Source organism: Ixodes scapularis, unplaced genomic scaffold (genome assembly GCF_016920785.2).
Source record: "Ixodes scapularis isolate PalLabHiFi unplaced genomic scaffold, ASM1692078v2 PGA_scaffold1__304_contigs__length_218370807, whole genome shotgun sequence".
Lineage (NCBI taxonomy): Eukaryota > Metazoa > Arthropoda > Arachnida > Ixodida > Ixodidae > Ixodes > Ixodes scapularis.
Genome location: NW_024609846.1, coordinates 174,159,565 through 174,178,505, shown reverse-complemented (window position 1 = coordinate 174,178,505; position 18,941 = coordinate 174,159,565). Strand labels below are relative to the sequence as shown.

Here is an 18,941-nt window from a genome sequence, read left to right as displayed (position 1 = left end):
AGGCGGCCTTCACAACCCAGGATGCGCGAATTAGTCATCTCAAAAAGCGCGGCAACCATGCTCCATAATGTAGGAGTTTTCAGCACTTCTAAGTGCTGAAAACTCCTACATGTTCGCACCTTGGAAACGTAAAAATGGCACCGAGCGGGGATCACACGACCTTTCTTCGGTAGAACATGGCGTGCGAGATTTTTGGTGGCGCGCAAAGTTCTCCTCTGCCCATTACATTTGTGGGGAGCTACCTGCTTGCCCAGGAGGTTCACATAAAAAATTTAAAGAATTTTTCAGTCTCGGGTAATTTTACAGTAAAGTCACAGCGATAACTGCGACATGTTATGGCAAAGTTGTTGGACATCGGCGTCGCGTTTACACACACAGTCTGGCAGCGGGGCGCGTGAACAAAAGTGTTTGGAACAAAGCAGACATCGGTTTTGTTTCGTACGCTTTTGTTTTGTTCCATTTTGTTCCGAACGCTTTTATTTTGTTTTGTTTTTGTTCTGGAGCACGTGAAAGCGCGTCTCCAGGCACGAGCTCTTGACATTGTGACAGTGCTACGACGGCATTTTGTTATAGGCTTTTTTTTTGTTCCAGATAGCGCGTGCTTAGTTCACTACAAAAGTTACAGGTGGACACTTAAGCTTCGCCTTTAAGAGTGACACGCCTTAGGTAACCATATAAACCCCCGCTCGTTCCCAAGCCGTACGAGCGTCAGTGCGTGGCCTAGCCGGTCGCGTGTCTGGCTACCAGCCGTAGGGTCGTGGGTTAGAATCCCGCCTCCGCGCAAAAAAACTTCACCTTTATTTCTTTAAGGAAAATTAATTACTTTTTAAAGTGAAATAATTTGAAACATGTGGCGACCTTTCATTCGCATTACATATTTGAATTAGTTTCATTTCACGCGTGAGGTCACGTTTCACGTGAGTGTTGTTTGAAGTTCCCCCGCAAGCTCATAAGGCTGTGACGTCGTGACACTATCGACCAATCAGGATTTTCCCGTCCTGCGACGCCGGCTTTTCTGGGGAAACGAGCTCCTAAACTCTATCGCGTTAAAAACGCTACGTTGGGAGTGCGTCTGTACATACGGTGAAAACAATGGGCGCGTTAAGTTAGTGAGCTCCAGACTCCGGACATCTGCGCTGGAGCGCGCGGGTTCGGAGCGTAGCTTAACTATGGTGCCTGGAACGCGTCTCCGACTGGTGTGTTTAGCGCCCTATCCCGCCCATACATCAAAAGTGGTCCCAAGGTGGCAACAAATGACGCGAGTGTCATGCTGTTGCCTGTCGCGATCCTGGCGGTTGGCCGTAGAAATGCTGGCGAAAAGCTCGAGCGAACGCGAGTGTCGCTGTCGTCACGGCGTCGCTTTAGGCGTCCCAGCTTCCGGCTGCGCTAGCTTCCGTGAACTGTCACAGTGAAAAGCGACCTGCAACAGAACAGGCGTCTGCCACATACACCACAGCTGTTGGGACACCGCCAGGGTAACGACCGGCGACAGCATGACACTTTTATGACGTCATCAGGCGGAAATCGAGGGACCACTTTTTTGGCCGCGGTAAACACACCAGTCGGAGACGCGTTCCAGGCACCATAGCTTAACGGCGCACTTTGGTACCGAGGCGACATCTGACGCCTATTTTTTTAAACGTTTCCGGTTCCGGTTTTCCGGCGCGCGCTTTAACATGGCCCCCGTCTCGTCAAAACGTCGAAAGTGTTTGTTCGACGACGACTTCGATGAAATAAGTGCGCGGAGACGGGAGCAACAGCAAGAGCTTGTATTTGTGCTGCACGCTGTTGGTGCGGCGATTAAAGGTACGCCGAACGCCTTCTGAATTACCAAGAGCCTTAAAGAATGACGGCTGAATGGCCGAATTTATTGGCTCGCCCGATCCTGAAATTGCGGTAAGGTACACGAGCTTTGACAAGCATTTGAAGGATGTATGCATACCTCTCTACATCAGCACCATGCTTTTTTATTTTCCGCGATAACGGAAAGATTGCACGAGCTGCCAAGCGATCGCCGTCGAAGTATCCACGCATCCAAGCAGGCGCGGCTTGCGCGTCCGAGGGAGTCCCTAAAGGCTTCGGCGGAAGCACGAACGACGCCGAGAGCTCCGAGCACCGCTTGCGGTGCTCGGAGCTCTCGGCGTCGTTCGTGCTACCATGCATGGTAGCGCAGAACGAGCAGCTCCTACCCGCGACCGGCCTAGCTCGGTGCCGTTCCTGGCTAGGCCGGAGCCTTTCGGCCGCGTGTTTCGGTTGGTGCGGTCGCGGTCGGCGAGGTTTGGCGAGGCGAGCGCGGTGGCATCCTCGGAGCGTTCGGAAGCGAACTCGCTAGCCAGGGATTGCGCACACCCGACGCCTCTGGTCCAGAGTGGCCCGGCGGCCCGGCCCGGAGCCCAAAACGCTTGGGTTTTGATGTTTCTTCCGTCTCTTGCGAGATCACCCAGACCACCGCTGACCACCGTGTGAAACCACCGCGAGACTGGCCGCGAGAGCGGAAACGCCGTCATCTCACCGGAAACCGACCTGTTCGAGCTCTCGCGCACCATCTCCGACGACGGAGCTCGCGGAGCGCGCTCCGCCACCGTGCACCGAAAGTGTGACGATGTCGAGTGCACTCTGACCGCTGGAGCGCGCTCGAGCGCGTTAACTTAACGCGCCCAATGAGGCCTCATTCCCTCAACCGGCTTCTCGCCCCGTCCCGGCGCAAGCGCCGTCGGCGTCGGCCGAAATGCGGGGACGGTGGAGTGTTCGAGCCAGCAGCAACGGAACTGCCGGCTGTGGGACGCCTTTTTCGGAGGTTGATACGGGGCAGAGCAAGAAGGCAGAGTAGTACTTTGACGTCTGTGACGTCATGTCCGGTTTTCGTGATATCTTCACGCCTTTACCCTTTACTTCACGCACTCTGGCGCACTCCTCCGGAGTATGCTCCCAGCTCGTTCGTCCGAAGTCAACCCAACTGTCATAGTTGGAAAAGACGGCCCGTGCTAGTCATTTGCAAAGCCAGCAAAGCGACGTAGATGGAAACAAATCGCCGCGGCGTTTTTCGCGGCCTCGGAGATGCGGGAGCGAGCCGGCGTTAAAAAAAGATGCGTTTCAACTACAAGTGTCAGCAAGAGCCACGTAAATACCTGCGCACACTTGGAGCGGACGCGCGCGTTTGATCGAAGTGCTTCGGGGCCGATCTTTTACGATGACCACTCGATACTGACGCGACACTCGGCAAAGAAAGGTGGGACCGGCATTGCGTAGCTCCCACGAACTGTTACAGCTGGACCCTTCGTGTCAGAATAAAAATGGCATACTAATAACAAAGTGTACATACCGTGTTGCGAAGGTAATCCATACGGCGTTTATTTGAGCTCCATATCACACAAAACAAGGAGATAGAATCGATGAGAGTCCCTTTTCGACGACAGCGTTCGTCACCGCTGCCTCGGAAAAGAAGAGATGTCAAGGGGAAGAGATTATTGACCTCTTAATCTAAAATTGAGGTCAGCGATCAAACTATAACACGGGAAGGGTCCACAAGGGGCGCGCGGGCGGGTATTCCATCCAGCAAGCCAGCCGGTCGTGGGCACATGGTCTTGAGCAAGGACCGTCGGAGCAACGCTGTGCCGAGTCGGAGTTCCTGCTAGGCCCAAATTCTGCCGAGCTCGCTCGGTCGGTGTCATGGTTGCCGTTGTCGCTTTTCCCGGGGAGTTTGTGAATCTAGCGTTCGTGTTCGTCGTGGCCCGTTTCGAGTACTTCCTCCTTTTTCTTACTGCTTAAAATCGGGACCCGCTAGAAGAGCACGAATTAAATTAACTATATATGATACATTAATTTGTTCTCCTTTAAATTACTGCAACCTGATATGGAGCACCATAACAAAAAGTAATCTAAATAAGTTGCACCTATTACAAAAGAAGGCAGCACATGCAATTTCAAGAACTCCATTTCTTCATCCCACTAAATCTCTATTTAAATCCCTAAATGTAAAAACCGTCGGGTAAATGCATGCTTACAAACTTCTGTGAACGTATTACAGGGCTCTTCAGCGCAATAATGCTCATTTTATTAAACTAGCCAACCTAAAGCACCGCATCATCCTACGCAACTTAAGACAAAATGAGCCCTGCATGATTCGCCCAACGCGTACAAATTACCTAAATCAGACGCTTCATTTCAGACTGTCCACCATGTTAAATAGTTTGTATAGAAAGGGTCGACATTTAGAATCCCTATCACATACACTTTTAAAAGAGAAGGAGTCCAAAGGGAGTCGCTGCTTACATGACTCTCTTCGCTGCCTCCATGACTCCCTTTGATGCGTCACAACTCTCTTAGAGAGTCAATGATTCTTTTGACTCTGTTTTGACTCTTCCCCTTCTCAACGGGAGTCACAGGTCAGCAGCGTTTCCCCTACCGAAAAAAACAGCATGAATGCTGCTTCGCGGCGCCCAGCAGGCAACCCAAGCCCCGCCGTTTCCCACATGCACCTCTAGAATGGGAGTCCCATATTATTTAGTTCAAAGCTTTGTCGACAACATTTTTTTCAATAATAATTGTGCAAAAAAAAAAGAAAAATTAAAAAGGAAAGGAAAAAAAAGTATGCACAAAGTTTCGTCGACATTCATTTTTCTCAATAATAATTGTAAAAAAAACAACAAAAATGAAAGCCGTTTACAATTCCCTGTAACGCCGGTTGGAGCGCAGCTCTTGAGGAGGAGGATGGAAGCATACTGAGGAACAGGTGACTCCTTAAGGTCACATGACCTCATGGGAGGTCGGGTGACGTCAAGGGGGTCACTTGACTTCGGGGGAGGTGGTCACGTGACTTCAGAGGGTCACGTGACCTCAGGGGGTTCACGTGACTCCAGGGTGGTCACGTGACCTTAGTGGGTCACGTGACCTCAAGCGGTCACGTGACCTTGACGATGACGATTTGATGACGTCATCAGTGACGTCACTGATGACGTCATCAGTGATGATGAAGATGACGATGCGGATGCCAATGACGTCATCAGTGATGATGACGACGATGCGAATGACGATGACGTCATCAGGTTGCATGCAACCTGGATTGCATGCAACAGGCTGCATACAACTCGTTGTATGCCAGTTGCATGCAACTTCCGAAGGAACCCGAGGTCCTCCCGAGGTCCTCTTGAAGGAACCCGAGGTCCTCCCGAGGTCCTACCGAAGAAACCCGAGGTCCTCCCGAAGGAACCCGAGGTCATCCCGAAGGAACCCGAGGTCCTTCGGGATGACCTCGGGTTCCTTCGGGAGGACCTCGGGTCCCTTCGGAAAATTTTACCCATAATGCACCGCGCGCTTACGCCGACGGCGACGGCGACGGCGACGGCGACGCCGACGCCGCTCAAGCCGGAAACGGGCGCCTAAGAGCTGCGCTCTAAAAAAACATGTATGTTTATTTTCTGCATCGAACCTGGGCTCGCTCCGTATGAAGCGGGCATCTTTCCACATAGCTACACCTTCGAGTACTCGTTTTGAGAATTCGTTTGATACGAGACCCAACAAGTTTCGCTTCGTGCGTATTATTCTAAACTGAATCCTGCGTCTGCATTTTACATATTTCTAGAACTGTCGTGGGGTGCGCCAATGGGAGTGAGTGGAGGTGCAGCAGCTTATTCAAGACTATACTCCGTTTCATACATAGCGTGCAACGCAGTCAAAGCTAGCGCACCGGTTTGCACCGCCGACCATGTCTACGTTCACCCCATAACATAGTTCGTCCCGTGTAAAAACATTTTTAAAAGTCTAATAATGTGCCTCCTTGGAGCTAGTAACTGATAGGGGCGTTATGATTTCAACGGAGCACGCATTTTTTTCAATAAAAAGGAATAGATAATGTAAACTTCTTCAAATTGTTTTCGTTTTCGTCCGTGTGGCAGCTGCTGCGGGCTTTCGGGTTCTGTGGCACTGGCTGGTTTTGAGAAGATGGCGTCTTACGCAGCAAGCTCAAGTACCTCTCCTGATCGAATATTTTCTAAGATTCGTTGTGCGAAGACCTTGAAAGAGTGCAAGCAGGTGGTCGCCAACGTATTACGCGAGTACAAGAACGCGTTTCGCGGAGAAGTCGGGCATGAAGTCCTGGAGACGGTCAGTAACGACACCGGAGTGTGCGCCCCATCTGTCGCGAAGTACAAGGCGCAGTGTCTATCTGGCAAGGAGGCGTCCCCGAACCTTCGAGCACGGGGACTGTCAAGCATGCCGAACTCACACACAACGCCATTCGCCTGAAGGTGCATCGCAAGTACCCCGAGAGGGGGATTCCTACCCTTGACAGCCATTTCAAAATAAACTGTACAGGCCACAACTATTGCCGATTAACATCCTATTATAAATTTTGGCACAAGGCTGCTATCAGCGCGATTCCTCATTCCACGCTGTACGAAAGAAAAAGATAACACGGTGCTGGAGGCAAATAACACTTGCAAAGCGGCAGAGCAGATGGTAGAAATGTGGCCTCTCGGCGACTTATAAATAAAAAGCAAGAAGAAAGGAGGAATTGAAATATACAGTTCGGCAATGCGCACAATCTTGAACAAAAAGTATGTCAAAAAAAAAAAAAAGGAGAAAGAAATCTTTGGGCGTTTAGTTAGGTTCGAACCACTCCCGCCGAGACGTCGGTATCGCCAGCGCAGCGCCTTGTACCACTCGTCCACGAAACGCGCGTAAGAACACTTTTTTTTTCTTCTGCACTTTCATGCGCACCACTTTGACAGCTTTGCACACTATGTATCCAGGCTGCGTATTTTCGGCACCTATTTGGGGTGCAGGGGTGTGGCCAATGGCGTCACGGACGTCAAAATAATAGCTAAATTTTGACGTGTTCTTTATTTTGACGTCAACAACGCGTTTTCCTTGGATGCCGCTGAGTGCATTTTGAAATGTCGGTCGCTCGGCGTGTGTGTGGCCGGGTACTTGGCGGCTCAGTGGTTTCCGCGCTGGTGCGTGTTGTCGACGTTGCCGCCTGTACTCGTCGCGTTCTCACGAACATCGAAATAAAGCGCGATCCAAACCAACGCTTCTTTTTGCGCCTGTAGGTCGTGCGGCTGCGGATGTGACGTATTTTCGTGACGTCGCGCCGCTTCTTCGCTCCTTCCGGGCGCGCACAAGAAAGTTGGATAATTTCAACTTCTTCTCAACGCGCACAAAAACGCGCGGTGACGTAGTAGGGCGCTCCTGCGTCCCGGCCAATCGGTGGAGGGCAAGCTAGACGGAGAGAAACGCAGCCAGACCGCGTTTCTCGCCGTCTGGCTGCCCTCTCCTCCTCCCCTTTTATTTTCTTCCAACATGACAACGCGGTCTCTCTCCCTCTCTCTTTCTCTCGCCGTCTGGCCGGCCAGTCTGTCGCAGTTGCACTTTGCTTGTGCGCTCGTGCCTGCGTGCGCGCGTGCGCGCTCGCCCGAAGTTTCGCCCTTCCAAACCAAAGCGCACGGTTCTGACTCAGAAAGCGCGCCCGGAAACAGCAAAAACGCCACGAAATGCGTCACATCCGCAGCCGCACGACCTACAGGCGCGAAAAGAAGCGTTGGTTTGGATCGCGCTTAAGCGTTCTCCGATTTCAAACTTCGTCCGGTGCCGTCAGTCACACCTGTTGCAAATGAAGATAACATGTAGCGGAGGCGACAGAGTCCAGCCGCAGTAATTTGTCCGGCCCCACCCCTGCCCATTTTGATCTAAATGAGCATCGTAACGACGTGCGGTCGTGTATCATTACTGCGTGAAGCACGTTAAAGACCCTTATACTAGCGGTTGTGCCGCACTGGCTAAATTGCTCATCTACAACTGGGAGACTCGTCGCCCGTTGAGGCAGACCAAGTTCTAGGCTGTACAAACATACACACAACCCAATTATTATTAATTTTGTACGCACTTTTTCTGTAGCTGTACTTGTGTGCAATACGACGGATTATCACCCTTGCATACACTCTAAGAAAAAAGGGAGGAGAAAGGTAGCAAAAGCGACTGTTCCTCCTTGTTGCGGACAAGTTGCCCAGAGAAGGGAGGAACGGCAGTTCAGATGAAAGGAGGAGGGCAAGTTCCTCCTTGTTCAGTTGGCGCAGGGGTAGAACATCGCGCTACTGGCCAAGTGGTCAACGGTTCGATCCCCAGGAAAGTGGTTTTTTTTTTGTTTTTTTTTTAAGTTTTTTTTTTTATTTTGTTTACCAAAACACACATAAACAAACCCAGACCGATGAAAGGAAAATTAAAGTCTTTATTATTCTCCGAGACGTTTTCCTCCTCCAGGCAGACCGGAGAACGTTTTCGCCCTCCCGACTCATCTTCTTTCGGTTTCGTTTTTCGAGCACATCGCGCACGTTGTTTAATAAATTAATGTTGAGTTGATTGAGCTTCAGCGGCAGCGAAGGCCGCCTGTAATTCCGTCTTCTAGTCCAAACGTGCAGAACATTTCGGTTGCATTGACGTTTTTACCACTAATTTTATCAAATGAGCTAACGAAGCCGCTAGAAACAGCGAAGTTCCGGAGCAGTGCCAGCAGTGCTACATACACTGGGTAGGACGGCCGTCTCCAATTTGCGGGACACACGCGGAACTACAGCAGCGAAACCACGAGGAACTGTGTCGACGTTTTCGACGTTATGGAAATCGCGGGAACTGCGTCCAAGGAAGGCAGGTTTTCCTGCCGGCTGCCTGGGTGCCTTCCGTGCCGAGTGCCAACCGGCGTTCAACGTGATTCTTCTGCGTGTCAGCAACATCGTCAACGTGGTTCTGTATTTCTTCGTGTCAGCGACATCGTGATGGCAGTGTTGTGGGTTGTGAACAGAAGACTGGAATTATCGCCGATGTGACCGTGTGTTCGCGTATCAGTGGTGTAACAAGATGAGATGACGTAAACTGTCGGGCATTGATGCCGCTGGTCGGGCCGTTATCGGAGGGGCCGGAGTGTCGCAGGATGACATTCCGCTTTAGATTAAAGAGTTTAAAACCACTTGAGGGATTAGGTGCAGTCGATCGACGTGTGGATAGTCATGTTGGAACGCTGGTCTGAACGGTAAGCTCCTATCGTACAGTGGCCAATGTGACTGTCGGTCCCCGAGAGCGATTGCGCTCTGGGGAAAAGACAACACTACGAAAGTATGACGGAAAGTACGTATATTTATAATGGAAGTTTAGCATAAAAAAAAAGACAGGCAAAATCGAAAAAAAAAAAACGCTATCCTTTATTTTACTGTTTAAATATATTACGGTTCCTGTAGAAACTGCCCTCTAAGTGGCGCGCTGGGATGAGCGCTAGAAGTTTTCGAGCTCGCAACGGCGCAGCTCCGTACACTTAACAGTTGTCGGAAGTCGCGGCTTTGACTGCATTCAAGTTGATCGAAAAGCGATTTCTGTGCCCGTGAAGCATCACTTCCAGCTGAGTGGATATCCGCTCTACAGAGATTAATTCAAGACGGCAATTGCAGCTTTGCGCGAACAGCACAAATAGAAAAACGAACACTACAATATAAATACTGGCTACGAAGGGCCATGCGGGAAAACAAACTCATGGCTTGGAACCACATTGGAGCGGCTCGATTTATTGGCTTTCAAATAATTATGGCATGATTCAGCGTCTTCTTTTTAATAAGAGATTCATCCCCTGAGGCATTAAGAATAGCCTCAGATGTATGACATTGCTGGAAAAAAATGAACATGTTCGGAATATTTTTTTTTGCTTAGGGAGTCACCGAAAAATTCCGCACGTTCAAAACGACCACTATAAAAGACGGAAACGCAGGGCTCGCTAGTAGTGATCGGGGTAGTGTGCTGTTGTATTGATGTTTGTATGTGCGATGCCTGTGTATGCGTTCAATATATGTTGACCTGATGTTTGTAGTGTGCGCAACGTGTCTACATGTGTTAGAGATTCCGAAGAAAAGGAAACGCAATTGTGGCGTAAGAAAATAAAAATATTTTTTTGTAAAACATGAATTGGGCGGTACCTAGCGGCACCTAGCCTAGCTACGTGCGATTACTCTGCTTGACCCTGCCATCTGGTGGCAAGCATTTAACATCCTTTTACGCTACGCGGCTACGCCATAATTTCGTGTTACCGTGCTGAGATAAGCCAAGAGGTTGCTTCGGATTTGCTTTTTTTTGAGAGCGGCTTTTGGTTTTGCGGGCGAATGATTTTCACTCCTCCGTGATGTGCGGTTGACGCTACGGTTGACGAAGGAATTGTGGCTCGAGGAATAGCAAAGGTAGGACATAAAGTGCGCGAACTGAGTGCCGGTTGTCTCCGTTGAACATCGCAGTGCTGACGATGAGAAGACTGAGTGACTGCATGCTTTCGAAACGTAAGTTTCTTTACCTGCAGGGGTAAAGAAACTTCGGAAATAAATACAGTTCGCGGAAAGCTCGTGTTACGTTTTTATTTCCTGCTCCTCTCGCTTCGTGCAATAGACTTAGTGTTCTCGTTAAGCCTTACCGAGCTCGATTTGCTCGATTCGTGGCCGCCATAATGAGATGCAGTCGACGGAGGAACTTTTCCTCCCCTGCTTAAGGGACGAAAGTTTCTCCCTTTCTGAAGGAACATATGTGTCAAGAGCGTTCCTCCCTTTAGGGACGACTATACTGACCCTTTTTTCTAAGAGTGTAGAATAGCTGCGAAGGCCGTGCAAGCGGCGAGCGGGTAGCCTTGACTGGCATGACTGCACTCGCTGCAGGAGCGCTCGTGCCGCGCGATCCAAAGCAACTAGCTCGTGCTTTTAGCACTGTCGTCGACATCATTTTTTTACAGTGTTAGTCCTAAAGAAACAGTGTTGTAAATATCGCCAAATGCCCCAACAAAACAAAATGTTCGAAAAGAAGAAATGTAAGTCTCCATTGCGGGTCGAACCCACGACCGCTTTTGAGGCAGACATTTTAAGCGCTAAGCCACGCTACTGCTTCGGAAATCATGTTTTGACAATTCATTTTATACGAGACCTTCAGACGGCACTTAACGCGGAGTACTGTCGGTGGAGTATCGTCGCAGGGCACTTGAACGCTCTACAAAAGTGCCGTCCGACGGTACTGTAGTCACTACGAATCTTCTTTTGCAAGAGGAGTGACCGACGGCGCCGGGCGAACGAAATTGGAAAACACTGTTTCTGGATACGCGACGAGCACAGGCGGCACGTCGACACACACCAGCGAGTACACCACCGAGCCGCCGACGACCCGACCACGCGCACACACTCGCCGGCCGACCGACGTTTCAATATGCAGTCGGCGGCATCCAAAACAAAACGTGTTTATATCAAAGAACACCAAATAGAATCTGGACGTCAGTGACGTCACTGGCCGCGCCCCCTGCTCCTGGAATCGGTGCCGAAAACACGTAGCTATGTATGGAAGGGAGTGTAAGTGTCCACTTTGAGAATCACACTGCGAGTTGAAGCAACGCCGAAGGCTCGCGTCTCACAGCGCCGCCTGTTGAATAACCATTCGAAGAGGTTGCACACTGTGAAGGTAAGAGCGTTCACACAAAAGAGCTCTCTTTACAACGCCTACACAGACACACACACAGAGCTCACAATTGGAAGGGGGCCACTGAGATTTTAAGAGCCACCGATCGTAGTAATCGCATTCCAAAGACGCCGCGCTGTCGTAGATTGTTTTTCACCAGCTATAGGTCCTGTAGGGATGAGGCCAAGGCTGGGGGATTCATCGCCGGAAACGTAAAGGAACCAAGCAATCGACGTGAGGCTCGAGGACACGGTTCGTGAAAGCCGACGACGTCCAAGCCACGATCCGAGCAGCCCTAGTTGCAGCCTTGCTTTCGAGAAGACTGGATATTCTTTCCGGCGGGCACACAATACTTAGACAGCATGCTTGCGGCTGATGTGGATTGCAGCAGGTGGATAACAGGACAACCAATGCACGGAAAATAGGTTGAGCACGACACAGAGCACGCACAGATACAATTGTCGCCGACATGTTGAAATAAAACGAAGCTGAACCAGGCCATGCTACAGTTTAGTCGGTTTAGTACACAATGAAGCTGAGACAGGCCAAGCTTCAGTTTAGTACACAACCAACATACTTCATTATAAAGAATTAGATAAATGCTAAAACAATTTTTTTTTTTACGTTTAAATGCTCTAATGTATGTCGACTAAAACAGGAACATTCACGTTGCGTCAAAGGAGTTTCGTCGTAACCAACGAACGTCGCCGCCTCGCCACCGTAACCAAAATCAAAAACGAAGCAAACTTCAAACTTTCGGTCGGTTTCAGCTTCAGGCCTTTAGGCTTTAAAAAAAGAAAACACCGAAGAATGTTCTCCGAAAAACAAAAAGTGTCCCAGGTGCCGCCGTGCCCATGGGGCCATGGAACCAGCTGTGGGTTTTAGCCTACTTGGTGAGTACTCGCCTATTCGCTTGACTTTTTCAGTGCTTTTTTTTCGGGGCGTTTCTGAAGTGTGCTTGTGTGTGTGTGCAGGAAGCGTGAAGGCGAACGCGGCGAACGTGTGGGGCTCCTTGTCGCACACGTGCTTTGCGCATGGGATGACCTTCGAGCTTTTCCCAAGGAAGTCCCGCAACCGACCTGTCACTGAGCGAGCAGTCAGATTGCGGGAACGCACACAGAGGCGAAGGTCCCACCGAAGCCAGAGGGGGGGGGGGGGGGGGGGGGGGGGGGACGGGACTTCGTAAGTGTATCGGGAGCTTTATCTCGTGGATCGGTGGACAAGACGAGTTCTGCAAATCAGGTGGCGGCTTGGTACCACCTAACTAGGCGGTGTGTTTCGCGGAACCCATGACTGCTAAAGGTACCCATTACGTGCTAGCGCTCGTATTTGCACCCCGTTTGCTTTCACTGCGGGTGTTCGAATTCAAGTTCGATTCTGTCTATTGATGATGTTGCTTGCGAAGAGTATAAAGAGTTCTATTTTTACTAGGGCATGGACTTTTTATACGAAATGCTGTATATGTTGCACTTATTTGCTAGCCCTCTGGCTGTAGGTTATTGTGAAGGTTGTGGGAAAAAACGCGCATTGAGTAGTTGCAATATATATATATATATATATATATATATATACGGTGTTTTTTTAAGCTTAAAGGGCCCATGAAACAATTTTCGGACTTCGGCCAAATAAGTGTGGCAGGTCCTCTCTGTAACTAGCAAAAGGAAGGTCAGAAAACAGTTATTGTTCAAGTGCGCGCGTTCCTATATTAAAAAATTAGAATAAATTGAGGTTTGTGAAACTCCTCAACTCATACAGCTTTTTCCGGGTCACGTGCATCGTGACGTCAGTTTAGAGCCGCAGAACTTCCGGTTTTGTTCTGTGTTTAGCGCCTCCGACGAGCAGCATTGTGCTACAGCGAGAGCAGGCTCTCTCTCGTTCAACATGGCGACGTGGAGGGACGGTTTGAGCGACCTGGAGAGCGAGATGCTCGTGCACAGCGAGTCCATAGGATTATCTCCTTACGCTCGCACGCCTGCAAAACGTCCAAAGCGGTCCGTCGACGAAGAGGACATGCCGGCTCTGCCCGATCCGAGTCCGGACCCAGACGCTTGGCGTCTCATGAACACGGCGTGGTAAGTGCTGAGCGTCATAGTTCTCAACTTCTGTGCTATTACATGTAACTTTTGTGTGACGTCTCCTTTATTCTAACAACAGGTGCTTTTGTAAAAGATGCGAGGTTATGCCGTCCTCAAAGGAGTGCCTGTGTTGCCGGGAATGCCTACCTGCGAAGGCAGCACAGCCGGAGGGCTGTATTACGGAGCACGCAGACTTCGCGCTGGTCTGCCTCCAGCCCGCCGTGCTCCGAGTAGCCCTTTGGGCTCTGGAGGATGCAGATATTCCCCCGACACAGGGAGAACCGATGTGCGTAATTCATGTCCCAACGTTCCGTAGATAGCTGCCACTGATTGGTACGCCTACCGCGTCACCGCAGGCACGCGCACTCGGTCGCCGGTTTTTTCGTAACTGAAGAGCGTGGAATCGACCTACGGTGAAAATGTTTGTTGAGCGGCGCTAATAATTCGAGTAAAGTGCAATTTAGTGCTTCGCGTGTATGCTCTCTGTGTCGTATTTTGACATAAATAAAAGCCGGCCCTTTGAGCGATGGATGATCAGTTCTTGCTTGATGCGACTACCAGTTGTGGTGCCAATTTTTTTCTTATTTTTATTATTTCGGCCAGAAGCAGCACTACCTTATTTAGTGCAACCCAAGATTTCCGAAATCAGATAATTTAGGGACATTATTGTTTCCCCATTTGAATATTGCTTTTGGAAACTCGGTTGCTACTTGTTTACAGATCAAAACAAAATGCAGAAGCTTGGCATACAATTTTATTCAACCCGAGTCCTTTGCAGTCTAGCACACACACATGTACACTTTTGAAAGAGGTATTATAATTAGGGCTCGGCCCATTGTTACCAAGCTTCGGCACGGACAATTTCATTGCTAACCTTATTAAACACTCTATAATCGGTGACAAGTCAAAAACGAAGAGGAAGCTCATCCCACTTCCTCTTTCCACTTTAGCGGAGCAAATGATCTAGAGGAGGCTACTTCATCCCCAGCGTTCGCTCTACCGAAGAGGAATGAGGTGGGAGGAGGTTCCGCTTCAGTCATGAGCTGTCACCGACTGTAGACTCGTCAGGCTGAGCAGTTGGCCAAACATATTATAAAAATGTGCTCAGATTTGTCTCCCTAATATACACAGCCTACCCAAACACGTTAAAAAATCCTTTAAAAGTGATGCAGCAGAATATTGATATTGTACTCGTGTTTGAAATGGAGACGACTGAAGACAAAGGGACAAGAACAGCAGGTCTCAAATCGCGACAATCGAGCATATCCATTTTTTTCTGAAAGGATGCCATGCCATCGGAATTGAACACTTTTTGAAGAACAATGGCAAAGCATTTGTGACAGCCCTTTACAATAATGTTGAGAATGCCATCTGAACCTGTAGATAGCTTACAATTATCGCTACAAGTGGTAGTAAAAGGTAACAAGCCACCACAGGTAATTTTGCATGTCACATGGGCATTGATATCAGAGAAGCATGAAATAATGCAGCATTTTATATGCACCGATGTCTCCTGTAAGCAGATGCAATACAATTATCTGCTCCTGTAGATATTGAGCTCCCAATGACTTACTGTCCTCTGTGGTCTTGCATTTCACTTAAATTTTTCCCCGCACACATATGTCTCACCTTCTTAATCTTGTACCTACGCAGACCAGGTGTATAACCCTGCATCTAGACTTGTACTTTGATACCAATAATAATCGGTGCCAGTAAAGCGCCATTCACTCACTTGCAACCGAGTAGGGGGAGAGAGACAAGACCGGCTTTCAAGCCCCTTACGACGTCTTGGGACCAGCCCTGCAGCAGTGCACCCGGTCCTAGGACGTCGCAACAAGCTTGACAGGCGGTCTTGTCTCTCTCGGTCGTACTCGGTTGCTCGTGTGTGAACGGGCAGTAACATTGACACCAGTAATAATTTGCCCGTCATTGTTATTTGTCATTTTCGCAGGCTCCGATTCGTTGCCTACCGCCAATTTGTTCGGTGGATGTGGCAACGGTTGGGGCGTCACAACAGGCGCATCCTGCCAGCCTGCGTCGTCTGCAGGATCCGGGAGCAGTTCCCATCAGACACCCATACAGGGTTTCTGGACCCCGAATAAAATGTTAACTCAACCTGGGCTGAATGCTCTTGTTCTGTACACTATCTTGCATGCCTACTCCAGCTCGAAGCATTCTGACAGCAGCAATATTTGTTTATTGAAGCAGCACAACCAATGGAAGTGTGCTTTTATTTTGCAACTGAAATAATGGTCTTTGTCTGTGTGCACTTTGTGCTTGACAAAATACCAAAATAATCGGTGGCTACGTGCCAACAAACAATTTTGCTCTTCGACATAAGGGTCACAGGCCAAGGCGGCGGGAAAAAAAATGTACAGGGTAAAAAAAAAAAAGGCCAACGGTGGGGCTTCTTGCAAGCAGCCGAGTAGATCAACGACAGACCTGCGATACTGTGGAGAAGGGATGTTGTGCTCCAAGTCTCTTGCAAACTCGATTGTTTTACGGGGATATCTTTAACTTTGAATGTTTCACACGAGCACTGTGATCCTATATTTGATAAGAAAATCCAGCACGATGCTACCCTGTGAACATGTTTGCTTTTTTCAATATAGTAGAAGCTCACAGTTGGTGGCCTTGTTAATCAATTAGCTCGTGAAAGAGTCCAGTTCAACAATTCTTTAGAAAAACTGGACAGAACACTTTTCGCTTGCTTCCCAGGGAATTTTGATAACAGCACCCTAGGATAGGAATTGTATCAAATATTCACTGGCTGTTCAGAAGGCAAATGAGATTGTCCAGTGAGTGCTAAACATGAGAAACAGCTGGAAACCAAGATCAAGACTACAAATATGCAGTGTAGAAGGAATAAGGCATAATTTGCAAAATTAGGTGATCAATCAACTAAAGTTTTGTTTTGAAACAATACTGAAGTATTTATGGGCAACCACCATGATGCTGAATATGCCTGAGGAATGAAGAACAGATGACTTGAAACCATTGCAGTGTGGCGCTCAAGACGGAGAGTGAATGCCTGCATTTCTGGGATGCTGGTGCGACGCGCATTCCCACGGGCTGCATGTTTGATAGCGCTGACCTTTTGGCATCACATCATCTCCCAAACACTTTCAGAAGCAAATACAAGCAGAACTTCCGACATTGTCAACGTGATGGACTATGTGCATTTTTTCGAAAGTACACTGAAGAAGCAGTCAGGATTTGCAAAATACGCTGGAGTGTTTGAAGGCAGCCGGCGCAACGCTCAGTCATAAAAAAATGTGTTTGGTGTCAAAAAGCTTTGCATTCCACAAACATGCCATTGACAAGCACGGGGTCAAACCTGACTCAAAGAAGCTGCAAGTGATCCAGTATCTTGAAGCCCTGAAGAATGTATCAGGTGTGCGTTGCACCCTTAGTATGGCCAACCACCACCTCGCTTGCTTTCCGCCCAAACTTGCAGCTACAACGCCCCTGCACAAACTGCACTACAAGAGTTCCGTATTGACTTGGGGCCCATAAGAGCAGTTGCTACAAGCTCTCAAGAAGCTCATCTGCTTAACCACATGTGTTGCCATGTACAGGGGCATAGCCGGGGGGGGGGGGGGGGGAGGCCTCAGCTTACATCAGCGCCGCTCCCTCCCTCCCTCCTCCTCCTTCTTGCACAAAATATTGAGTTGGCAGAGATCACATTGCACCCAAGGCGCAGTGCCTGAGAGAAATCTGCGGGTCGTCGCATTTCTCTCAGGCACACCTGGTTACACCACTGGTGACCTGTCGAGACTATCATAATCATCACCACCGCCGTTAGGCAACCCTAACAATGGAAACTCTGCCCGGCGCTCCTGCGCTTCCATTTGCATGGACCACAGCAAGCTCAGCAAGCATCTCGTTAGAGAATGGGTACTGATGCCAACTGCTTACGAATGAATCTGGCCAAAGCCTTTCAGAGACTCAGAAAAGCCGGCACAACACTCAACATTGACAAGTGCGCGTTCCGGCAAGAAACTGTCAAGTTCTTAGGACACATCGTTTTTGGCAAAGGTGTGAAGCCTGATCCAAAAAGGTGGATGAGACCACACAGATTACCTTACCATCAGACGTGAGAGAAGTGAGATCCTTCCTAGGGATGGCAACCCACCTTGCCAAGTTTTAACCGATCTGGCACACACAACGAAGCTAATGCAGGACCTTCTCTGCGTCCCGACCCGACCAGTAGGAAAACTCTGAAACACTCAAAGAAGCTCTAGCCAAAGTTCCAGTTCTAATGCACTACAATTCACAGAAGCCTCTCACAGTTTCAGCGAATGCATTTTCGTACAGACTCGGTGCAGTCTTACTACAAGGGGCTTCCCATTGCCTACGCATCGCGCTCTTTGGATGAAGCAGAGTAACGCTATGTGCAAATCGAGAAAGAAGCACTCATGATCACACGGGAATGTGATTATTTCCGCATATACATTCTAGGACTGCAGTTTCAGATCGAGATGGACCACAAATCACTGGTACCTTTCATGAGAACAAAGTGACTTGATGAGCTCAGCCTACGACCACAGCAATTCCAAATGCAACTGCTCCAGTACGACAACACCACGGGACACATACCGGGAAAGGTAATGTACTGCGAGCCTCCCGACGAAAAAGAGAAGAATGCGCATGCCCCAGAGAACAGTCACAATCTTCAGACAATAGCCCTGCCCGATGAGTACCAGCCTGCCTGGACTGCCCTCGAGTGCCTCGAGAGCCAGCCTTTAGCTGATAAATCTACTGACTAACATCACAGACCTTGTCAACGTCATCTCTCTGGCCGATGCCGAACATACCTACCTACTTATTTTGCCATCCAGACATTGTCTTACAGTTGTCTCCACCCAAACACTCCCCCATTGAGAACCGTTTTACAAACATTGCCAGCTTTTTACCACAAGTGAACATGATATCGGACTTTATATTGGTGGGGAATACAACACTGGCTTCATTCCAGATGCTCAGCCTTATGGCTGGCAGCCATTTCACTACAGTACCGAAAACCGCCGATTTCTCGAACTAGACAGCAGAAGTACTAAAGAAAAAGGTAACCGTCCCTCCTTCTGGCCTTTGGGGACTTTCTGTGGTCATTGTAACACAATAAACCAAGCAGCGATTTCGCATCCTTTATACTTCGCTTGCCTTCTTGCTTGCTTTCTCCTGGTCTTGCACTTACAGTTTGAAGCCGCCCTTCGTAAAGACTTTCTGATAGTCGAAAATGTCCTCGACAAGCGAGTTTCGCCTACCTGCCATGCCATAGTTGTTCCGGCGTTCGAGTCAAGGAGTGCTTGAACTGACTCGAAATAGTAATGGTCACATGGACTTCACACAAACGCTCAGAAAAGTACAAGATTGCTATGGTGGCCTGGAATGAGTGCTGCAGTA

The 18,941-nt window shown here is 49.1% G+C and overlaps 1 protein-coding gene across 1 annotated transcript; it reads left to right on the top strand.

The window, feature by feature from the left end:
* Positions 1–13,341: 13,341 nt before the first annotated feature.
* On the top strand, positions 13,342–18,304 carry LOC120849284. Its single transcript, XM_040221470.2, has 3 exons — positions 13,342–13,532; positions 13,615–13,825; positions 18,086–18,304. Exons 1-3 carry the CDS (start codon positions 13,342–13,344, stop codon positions 18,302–18,304), a joined length of 621 nt encoding a protein of 206 aa, XP_040077404.2.
* The last annotated feature ends 637 nt before the right edge of the window (positions 18,305–18,941 follow it).